Source organism: Fusarium subglutinans (assembly GCF_013396075.1).
Source record: "Fusarium subglutinans strain NRRL 66333 chromosome Unknown NRRL66333_c0000027, whole genome shotgun sequence".
In the NCBI taxonomy this organism is placed as follows: domain Eukaryota; kingdom Fungi; phylum Ascomycota; class Sordariomycetes; order Hypocreales; family Nectriaceae; genus Fusarium; species Fusarium subglutinans.
The window spans coordinates 80,741-91,173 of record NW_023502090.1 but is presented as its reverse complement, the minus strand read 5'-3'; the positions used below and the strand labels follow the sequence as shown (position 1 = coordinate 91,173).

The following is a 10,433-nucleotide window of genomic DNA, read 5'->3' as shown; positions in this document are numbered from 1 at the left end:
AACACTAAGAACCGCCTCCTACTGGACCTCACCTCGAGACAAAAGGCGAGGCCACTGCACACTCGGTCAAGCCAGGAAGTACCGGGTCGTGTTTTGTTTCCTCAATTGTACAATACCAATATCATCGCAGCCTTGTGAGGGGCTGACTTTCATTCTTCTCAACCACGCATCACTCATCCATCTCATTTTGCATTCTTTCAACTACAACAACAAATACGCATTCATTATTTGATACTATTGCAATACCGCCCGATTCACAGCATTCAAATCAAGTCTGCATCCGTCTTCCAACAGCTTATATCACCATCGACTCGTCTACTCGCCAATTCAAATGATACCCGCATCTTGAAATGAATTCCTCTATGGTTAACGCCCGACAGAGGCGCATTATCCAATTATCACAGCAATGGGGTTTCTCACTACCACCCAATGCCCCTACTCCTCTCACGCGACCACCTCACCCAACGTCTTTCCGAACCCACGGCGATGATGAAGTCGCTGACGGCCTGCTGCAGAGGCGGTCCGCTGAAGTCGCACAACTGCGACCTAAGAGTGGTTTGTCGCGAGCCTTCTCGTCGAGTAACCTGAAAAAAGGAAAGCATTGGGATACCAAGGAGATACTGAACGTGCTGAACTCTTGGGTCGACAGTTCAGGCTCGCCCGGTGTAGCCGAATCTTTGATTGCGAAATTGGCTGCAGCCGGTGTCGACCTCGGTGGTATGCAGACTCAGAAGCAAGGATTATTAAACAGAAGAAAAAGCGTTGAACATGGCCTTGATCGAACCCGCCTTCTCAAGTCTGCGATTGAACGAGACCAGCTAGACATGGTACACGTGCTTATACCGCATGCTGACCCATTGACCCTCGATATTTGTCTTCCAGCTGCGGTAAGAACTAGAAATGCACGAATCGTCGAGGTCCTATTGAGGTATGGAGCAAATGCATCCAACACTGCGGAAGGCCAAGACGAATTCCGCAAGGCGTGCTCTGTTCCAGCTTTATCAGAGATTGCATCGCTCATTCTAAGATCTGATGGACGGCCGGAAGAAATATGCACATCGCAAGCGCTTACCGACGCCACAAGAGCACAATGTTTCGACACTGTTTTACATCTGAGTCGTTCCACTGCAGATGGGAACTACAACAACGCTGAAGCTCTCAAGATCGCTATCAACGACCAGAGAAGAGATATTGCGATGGCAATTGCGACAGGAAACAAGCCGCCCCAAAGTCCCGGCCTTGATGAGGCCTTCGAGCAGCTCATGAACAACACAGAATTAGAACCACGATCGAAACTTGACTTTGCCGAGCTTCTGCTTTGCTGCGGTGCCCAGGGCCCTATACTGGAAAGATCACTTGAGGTGGCCTGCGAGACGCAGTTCTTTGAAATGGCTGACCTCTTGGCGCGTTATGGAGCTTCAATCGAGCACAACGACGCTTCTGCTTTGAAAACCACCATTTCAAAGGGCCAAACCAGTCTTGTAGGCTCTCTTCTCAACGGATCGTCCAAGATTGATCCTGCATTGGTATCAAGTTGTGTCCCTCTGATTCCCGAGCATGCAGATTCTGGAACCCGACAAAGTTTGCTATACTCGCTCCTTAGGCGAGGAGCAAATGGTGATGTTCTGAATGATTGTCTCATTCGAGCTGCTAAGGCTGGGGACGTTCATTCTGTAGAACTTCTACTCAACCCTCACTTTCGCGAGCCACCAAGTGGAAAGCAAAATGGGCAGGTGAAACCACGCATCACTAACCGTCACGCTGTCGCATCGCCTGATTATCAGAATGGAGAGGCCCTACGTATAGCGATTTTGGCCGGAAATGCAGACATGGCAGCCAAGATCCTCTTCGCGAGGCCCTCGAACGAAACACTTACCGCAATATTTCCTCTAGTTAAGAGCCTTCCCCCGACAGATCGATATCGTATGGTTGAGATGTTCTTAAGGGGAGCTTTAACCGGCCCAGCTTTGCACAAGGCTCTTCAAGATGCAATCAGTGAAGACCCCTCCCAGAGAGACGACGCTCTGATCAATCTTTTACTCAAGTATAATGCGGACATCAACTATGACGATGGTGCTGGACTCACCCAGATCATAAATCAGATGGACCTGGGGTTATTCACCATGTTGATGCAAAACGCTTCTCCCCAGACAGCAGCCGCGCATGTCAACAACGTGATGAGTATCGATAACCACCAAATCAGGTACGAGATGATGTCAATGCTGTTTAATGCAAGGGCGAGTGTGGCTGGACAACAGGTTGCAGAAGCTCTCCTTGCGAATATATCGGAAACACCTGTTGACATGTCTCTTCTTCGACTTATCCTTGAACAAGGAAGGCCAGACATCAACGGCCTCAATGGCCATATTCTGCAAAAGGCCGCCCAAACCCCTGACCCCAAGGTTATTGATCTGATCCTGACCTTGGGCAAACATAACCAGGACACCATCTCTGTTTGTCTCGAAGGATTGGCGAAAATTCCCTCGAGCGAGAACAAGGCGTGGAAGCTTGATGTTATCTTGACTAGATCTCCCAAGAAGATCAACCTGGATGCAATGCTTGTGCATGAAGTCCAGACTCTTATCGAGGACACATCTGGCAATGCCTCTTTCAAAACACTGCAGAAACTTTTGGACCGTGGCGCCGATGTGAACGCCTTCCAGGCAAGGGCACTATGCAGCGCGGTCAAAGAAGCGAAGGACACGATAGTCGATACCCTGTTCGCTAGTGAGAAACCACCGACAGCAGCATCACTAGCATTCGCTCTTCCGCAGGCCCTAAAGATCTCGGATCCTATGACCCGCTTGACTTTCACTAAGAGTCTAGTAGAATCTGGAGCCTCCCCTCGTGAAGTCAACAGAGCATTGATCCATGCCATTAGCCATTTCACCACAGACGTCGCTTTGATTTGTGTTCTAGCCACTTATGCTGATGCGTCTGATGGAGAGGCCCTTTCACTTGCTGTTGCCAAAGAGTCAGTCGAAGTTTTGGATCTCCTTCTTTCACAGCTCAAGCATACGGACGAGACCAGAGATTCTTGCTTGGATCAAGCGATGAAGGTCGCCGACTGGACGGTTCGTCTTAATATTTGCAACCGTCTGGCAAAATCCGGCATTTCATCTCAAGCAGCCTCTGACGCTCTGCTTGTTGCGGCGAGAGATGGTGATCTGGAACTTGGAGATGTTCTTATTGCTCACGGTGCCAGTATATCCACCAACGGAGGTCAAGCTATCATTGAAGCATGCCGCGGCGGTTCTGTTGAAGTCCTTGATGTGCTTCTCAAGTCCAATGCCGATACACAAAAGTTGACATTGGAGCGTGGATTCCAAGCTGCGACCGAGGTTAGAGATTTAAACAAAAGGGCGATGGTCTTCCAGCGCCTTCTCAAGAGGGGTGTTTCTGGAGAGGTTGTTGATATTCAGCTCGTCTCAGCCGCAAAGTATGGCGAAGAGGGTCATGAAGTGTTGCGCGTTTTGCTAGCAGCGGGTGCAGACCCCAACTATAGTAACGGCGAGGCAGTTGTGGCGGCAACCCGAAGTGCCTTTGTCGGTAGTCTTGAGTTGCTGCTGGGCTTGTGGCACGAGGGTGGTAATCAGGTAAGTTTGACAAGCCGTTTGGAGACGCTGTCGCTAACGTGTTTGTAGAAAAAGGCATCGCCTCCTACTTTGGTTAGGGCCATGAAGGCAAGCTGGAAGCTTAATCAAGATACCAGGCTGCACATTGTCCAAGATCTGATGAAAGCAGGTATGCCAGCTGTGGATGAAGTCCACATCGCCTTGAGTAAGGCAGTTGGGGAAGACGAACCAGATGAACGGCTTATCCAGGTCTTGCTTGACTCTGGAGCATCACCGTTCACAAACGGCTGCTTTGCCGTTACACAAGCTGTCCAAGGTGTCAAGGTTTCGGCACTAGATCTTCTCCTGGGTAGTAAGATCGGCGAGGACGAGATACTCAAGATTTTCGAAAACGGATTCTCAGAGACACAGTTCAGCACGTGGTTCTCCCCGAACGGTCTAGAGGTTGCAAAAATGCTTCTAGCTAAAGGGGCTAAGGGAGTGGCTGTCAGCAGTGCTCTGTTGCAGGTGATGAAGAACAGCACAGACGAGACTGAGTCATTGGCTGATGAGTTTGTTGACTTGTTTGTCGCTCATGGAGTCGATATTGACTTTGAGAATGGAGAACCGCTGATTTGTGCAGCATCAAAGGGTAATGCCCATTGGACAGAACGGCTGCTTGCTTGCAAGCCATCACCACAAACTCTCACGCTTGCTTTTGAGCGTGTGTTTGATACGGCAAGGTCACCTGATGAGGTACTGAAGCTGTTTGAACTCTTTTCGGGATATCGCGATGGGGAGGTTGGGCTAGATGTCATGACGCGGAGTGCTGGGTCGGATCCGATCCTCATCAGGGCGATTTCGCAGTATCCTAGATCGACAGAGCTGTTGCAGACGTTGTTGGATGCTGGTTTCTATCACGATCAGACAACAACATATCGTATCCACGACAGCGTGGAGGAGCCTGAAGAGGTGACGGTGCTTGCCTGGGCAATTGCTCAGCCACAGAAGAAGATCAGCTCAGCACTGATTGAGATGCTGATCCAGCGTGGTGGTAAGTCTTTAATCGTCTTCTCGTTGCAGACTCATATCTAACATTTATAGCGAACGTCAACTTCGAGACAACTATCAGCCGAACCACCCCCCTTATGATCGCTATCCAAGCACGCCGACCAGATATAGTCAAAGAACTACTTATCGAAGGAGCGAGCGTCGATATTACCGATGCCATGGGCAGAACGCCTCTTGCGATGGCCACCGATATTGGCGGTGAGCTGTCGACTCGCATGATGGGCAACTTACTAGCATTTGATCAATCGAAGGATGATGGATCACTACACAACTCCGCCAGGGAACTCAACTTTGCAGCAGTATCAGTTCTAGTGGAACATGGCCATCATCCTGACTTCCCTAGTCCACTACACGATGGAAGATCTGCTCTGGGTGAAGTCTGTCGCCATGGAGCAGGATCTGGTAAAATGACTGCAGATGCAGAAAAGCTCATGCAGAAGGTGATGACTTTCTTGATTGACGCTGGCTCAGACCTGACCTTGCAGTCGCATGGGAAGTCTCTGCTTCTTCTCTGCTTCGACTCTGCAGATCCCATTGCCACTACTCGCAGTTTCTTGAAAGTGGCGATGTGGAAAGAGATCAACAAACCGTTCAACCATTACACTGATGGCGAGTTTACGTATTCTCCGACAATGTACGTCAGCAAAGTGATGCCCGAATCGGATACTCGAGACCAGCTTCTCAGCCTTCTTCGAGCGAATCGAGCAGTGGATGTATACTACGCAAACTCTGGAGACCAGCCGGATGATGCAGTCGGTCTCCCCAATGATATGGTAGTCCAAGAACGCGAAAGAAAAGCCAGATTACGACGACTGGCACTTGAAACTGAAGACCATGCTATTGCGCTCGCACGAGCAAAGGAAGTGGCTAGCGTGGAGAGAGAGATCTGGAATCACAAAGCGGAAATTGAAGATGCCCGCCGTCGCAGACTCCACAATGAAGATATTAATGCAACACGACAAAAGGCTGATCTTGAAGAATCGCTCTTCCTAGCAGCTGTCAAGAGACGACAGTTAGAGCAGAGCAAGGTTACGCAGTCCAGCCTCGAGCGTATCCAACAAGTCGCCGCAGCTGAACTCCTAGCCGAAGAGACGAGGCAACAGAAGATGATAGAGTGGGAATCTAAATTGAACTCTGAACGAGCCGGTAATGCGCAAGCACTTAGTAGTCTACGCATCAGTGAGCGTGAAGAGTTGGAACGAATCGAACGGGGCGCAGACGAAAGAGTCAAGAGGAGACTCGAGGCACAGAAAAAATTGGTTGAGACACAGGAGAGACTGGCAAAGAGACTTGCTTCTGGACCTGGAGGGGGAGCAGATGCCAGGAGGCAGATTGGATTCGTGGAAGAGATTAACTAACCCTTCCGGATTCAACATTAGCATCACTGGCAGGCTTGGGGGATAGGCGTTGGGTGTTTTTGTTATCAGATACCTCTTTTAGCTTATGATGAGATGATCTTTCTTTTCTTCAAGACTAAAACTTCTCAATTGACCCCGAGATAAGATCTCAGAAGGCGATCTCTGATGTATCTGCGGGCGAGTCTTGGTTTGTATGACTGTCAGATGTGACGGTTCGTTTCGGCGAGACTTTTCCTCAGTTGCATCACCGTTCTCTTTTGCCTCTTCTCTATCTTCTCACCCTCATCGATCTCCTGCACCCTTTTCCTGACAAGTTCTGCATCTTCTTGTCCCTGCGTCTTGTCCCTGCGTCTTGTTCTGCATCTTGTTATGCATATCGTCTTCTATACGGCGCAGTCTCGAATCGATTCTGTTGATGCTGCGCTCTAGTCTACTGAGCGAGTCGTGTATCAAGGTGTTGGTGGACTCCATGTTCCTGGTCGTGCGTTTTAGCACGTGGATAGGATCTCTTAGTGTGACAACGGTGTCATTAGTGTATTTGGTGTTAGCATCGATCTTATCGAGGGTGACAATGGGCTTGGCGAGCAAAGTGTAGTTGAAGTTTCGGGAAGACATCTTGTGGCGATGAACAATATAGCTAATAAGCGTTATGGAATCCGAGATATAAGAGAAGTGTAGGTAAGAAGAGAGAAGGATCAAGAGTCGAAGCATACGTCTCCTTTATATACTTACTTGCCTGTGCTGCTAAAGTTTAATTATTCCTTTGTAACTATAGGACATAAAGTATATAAAACCAAGCTTCTTTCTGGTTTGCTGTTTATAGGCAAGCCCTGAATCTAAATCTTCCTCACAAGCTCAAGTGTATACGCACAAAAGTATAACAGGCACTTAGAAGTTTATGGTTATCTGACCGTTGGTAAGTGCACAGAGAATAAATACGATCATCAAAGACAGTGTTGAAAGAATAATAAGCGAATATTTTGTTTTTCAGTTGGATCTCCGCCAACTGATACTCTCGTCTGTACAAATGTAGTACCTAAACTCCATACCGACTGATGACCATAACACGCTTTAGCAATCAACAGCAATGATAACATACAGATATAAATAGCCTTTCCAGTAATAATCCCAAGCAACAAATATCGTCAGCAAATAATAGTACACCTGTATAACATTTAATCCTTTCGCGCCATCTTGATAGAATCAGCACCAGTTTCGACAACGCGGAAAGCATCAGCGTCGCCCTGTCCGCTCGCAGCCTTCTCATAAGCTGCTTCACTTCTGTCACAGAGAACATCGAGGTCAGCGTCGCTGAGGACTTCTTCACCCCCTGAGGCCTTGTACACTTGACCATCCTTCAAGAGCAGAGCGCGGAGCGACTCAGGGTCGATGTCTTCGTGGAGATCCATCTTTTGACCCATTGATTTGAAGTTACCCTTCTTGATGACGAGTTTCTCAAGTCGGCGCTTGGCGTCGGCGGAGTTGAGGAGCCTTTCCTCGACTGTGTCCTTGGTGGCGAGTCGGAATACAACGACGGGCCGGGTTTGGCCGATACGATGACAGCGGTCTTGAGCTTGGAGATCTTGTTGGGGGTTGAAGTCTGAGTCAAATAAGATGACTGTGTCAGCTGAAGCGAGGTTGATGCCCTGACCACCAGCGCGGGTAGAGAGCAGAAAGATCTTGTACTCGGGATCGCTGTTGAAATCAGCGATTTGAGTTCGTCGACTTTCCTGTGCGACAGAACCGTCGATACGGCAGACTTTCCAGCCGCGGAGTTCACGGCAGTAGTCTTCGAGGATGTCAAGCTGAGTAGTAAATTGTGAGAAGATGAGGACCTTGTGGTCATCCTGGAACAAACGAGGCAGTAGACGATCGAGGAGAAGCATTTTGCCGGAGGCAGTGACTATAGAGTCATCGACAGGAAGATCTGTGGAGGCGATCCAAGGGTTGTAGAAGTTGTGAGGTGAGTTACAAACAAGTCGCAGCTGTGCCAGGGGGTTGCCGAGCTTCTTCTGACCAATCTGCTTTTCTGCGCCATGTTAGTGTATCCTTGAGTAGGTAGTAAATGAATAAACTTACTCGCAAGCTCGAATGCCTCGGCTCGTTGGCGTTCTTCTGGTGTCATCGACACTTGATCACTCAAGTCCTCATCGTCAGAGACCATCTCATTCGCCAACTTTGCTTCAAACTCATCATCGGACATCTTCTCCTCATCTGAACCAGCATCTTTATAGGTTCTTGTCTTTCTCGGTCGTCCACGCGTGCTCACTGGCGTTGACTGGCGTGTTGATTTTGCGCTCTTTGGCTCTGGCTCCAAAGAAGCGGGAGCACCCTTTCGTTTACCCCCAGATTTGGGTGTCACCGGTGCCTCTTCGAGCTTCGGCCTCTTCGGTGGTCTGCCACGGCCGCGCTTAGCCATCATGAACGAAAAGACATTGGCTGCTGGCTCCTCTGGTTCGACCTGCTTCTTACGCGGGGATTCACGAACGGGGAGTGTCATGGTCTTTGGTGCGGCGACACTGCTTGATCGGGATGATTCGGCGTTTGCTTCAGTCGACTCGGTGCCGTAGATCTTTTCATGCACCTTGTCCTCCAGATACTGTCGGGTATCGACCTTTTTATTGGTAAGGACATTGTAAAGATCTGTTTGCTCCTTTGTCATGGGCGCGAAGAGCACGTATTCTCTCTTCTTCGGGAGGTAGGCTGCCACATCCTGTTTGATACGTCTCAGCAGCATAGGCTGAAGAATGAGGTGAATCTTCTTTACAAGCTCTTGCTTCTTCTGATCAGCGATGAACTCCTCTGTGCCCTGCTCATCTTCGAGATCAGAAAAGTCAAACCAAGATTCGAACGCTTCCCAGTCTGTAAAAATGTTGGGCAACAGGAAGTGGAGTAGCGACCACAGCTCTTTGAGATTGTTTTGAAGAGGCGTTCCGGTGATGAGTAGGCGAGTTGCAGATGAGAACTGACGAAGTTGCTGGAACAGTTTGGCGTCTGCATTTTTCATGCGATGACCTTCATCCTAAGCTTCATGTTAACATGGTGTAGGTGAGGATGAGATAATGAGGCTTACAATAATGATGAACTCCCAGTTGATCTTGGACAAGTTGTGCTGATCTCTGAGAACCATCTCATAGGATGTGCACACCACAGGAAATTTCGTGGTGGGACGGCCAGCTTTGAGATGCTTCAGCATTTTGGTCCTGAAGATCTTCTCACGATCATCTTTGTTGCCATGATACATGATGACAGGGATAGAAGGCGTCCATTTGGTAAACTCATCTTCCCAGTTTGAGAGTGTACTCAGAGGAGCGACGATCAAATGAGGGCCGAGATAATTCTCCTGCTCACGAAGCAGCGCAATCAAGGCGATGGTTTGAACAGTCTTGCCTGGAATAAGTTAGTACTTATGAGATGCTAATCAAGTGAAAGCAAAACTTACCAAGACCCATCTCATCGGCTAAAATACCAGACATGCCTTGAGAGCAAATCTCATACATCCATGTGAGACCCTCAAGCTGGTAGTCTCTCATAGTACCATTTATCATACACTTTGGCTGCTGAGCCATCTCCAAGCTGTGCTCACCCAGCGTCTTGCCATCGAGACTGCTACCGACCCGACCCAACACCTGAGTCTTTTTAGTGAGGATATCTGAGAAAGCAGCTGACTTTGCGAGCAAGTCGTCAAGTTCTCTAGCCTTGGCTTCACGCTCAGACTTTGTCTCAGCCTTCTTCTTTTTCTTCCTCTTGAGCATCGCCTGTCGTCGCTTCTCCTCATTCCTCTCATTTTCTAGACGCGCCTCTTGCTCTTCCTTGATAAGCGCCTCATCGGCACCTTCAAGATCATCTTGTTGCTCCGAGGGGGGCGAGCTGGGCACGCTTGTAGGCAGCCGTGAGTTGGAACGAGCTGAGCTAGAGTTGCTCGGCGACTTGGGTGCCGCCATGTTCAAATGAATATTATAATGATGTATAAAAGAATGAGTAAACAAAGAATATAAAGAGAGAAAAAAGAGCGTCAGGGGCCGAGTCGAGCTCAAGGCTTGGTTAGTGGTTTCGGCGATCCGATCCGCTAGTGAGCAGGATGATGTAGTTGACTCGCCTCGAATCGGGGCGTGCAAAAAAAAGAAAAGGGAGAAATTTCTCAGGGGGAGTACAAAAGTGGTGTAAGAGAAACAGGCCCAGGTAAGCAGGTAATTCAGGGCAAAAAATAACAATTGATATACAATAAATAAGCCGATTAATTATGTCGGTTCTCTTGGACAATTGTCGTTGCCGTGTCTTCTCCCCTGACAATAATACAAGAGACAATGGGCGTTACCGCGTAAAGGAGAAAACGCGAGAAAGGGGCGATGTCACGAGTTAGTACTAGGTTAGCGCGTTGCAAGGAAACGATGGAACAGCCACATTCTTACTCAACGCCACAGCAACGCCTCACGTCTCCCCTCACCAA

General features: G+C 48.8%; 3 protein-coding genes across 3 annotated transcripts; 1 reads left to right on the top strand and 2 right to left on the bottom strand.

Annotated features, from left to right (window-relative positions):
- Positions 1–350: 350 nt before the first annotated feature.
- Positions 351–5,983, top strand: FSUBG_3062 (ankyrin repeat domain protein; the record flags this gene model as incomplete). The annotated part of the gene is made up of 3 exons (XM_036680903.1): positions 351–3,596; positions 3,645–4,608; positions 4,659–5,983. 3 exons carry the CDS (start codon positions 351–353, stop codon positions 5,981–5,983), a joined length of 5,535 nt encoding a protein of 1,844 aa, XP_036541310.1.
- A 282-nt stretch (positions 5,984–6,265) lies between these two features.
- Positions 6,266–6,598, bottom strand: FSUBG_3061 (uncharacterized protein; the record flags this gene model as incomplete). The annotated part of the gene is made up of 1 exon (XM_036680902.1): positions 6,266–6,598. One exon carries the CDS (start codon positions 6,596–6,598, stop codon positions 6,266–6,268), a length of 333 nt encoding a protein of 110 aa, XP_036541309.1.
- A 560-nt stretch (positions 6,599–7,158) lies between these two features.
- FSUBG_3060 (proliferation associated SNF2) lies at positions 7,159–9,927 on the bottom strand (the record flags this gene model as incomplete). The annotated part of the gene is made up of 4 exons (XM_036680901.1): positions 7,159–8,012; positions 8,063–9,005; positions 9,057–9,373; positions 9,426–9,927. 4 exons carry the CDS (start codon positions 9,925–9,927, stop codon positions 7,159–7,161), a joined length of 2,616 nt encoding a protein of 871 aa, XP_036541308.1.
- Between the last annotated feature and the right edge of the window lie 506 nt (positions 9,928–10,433).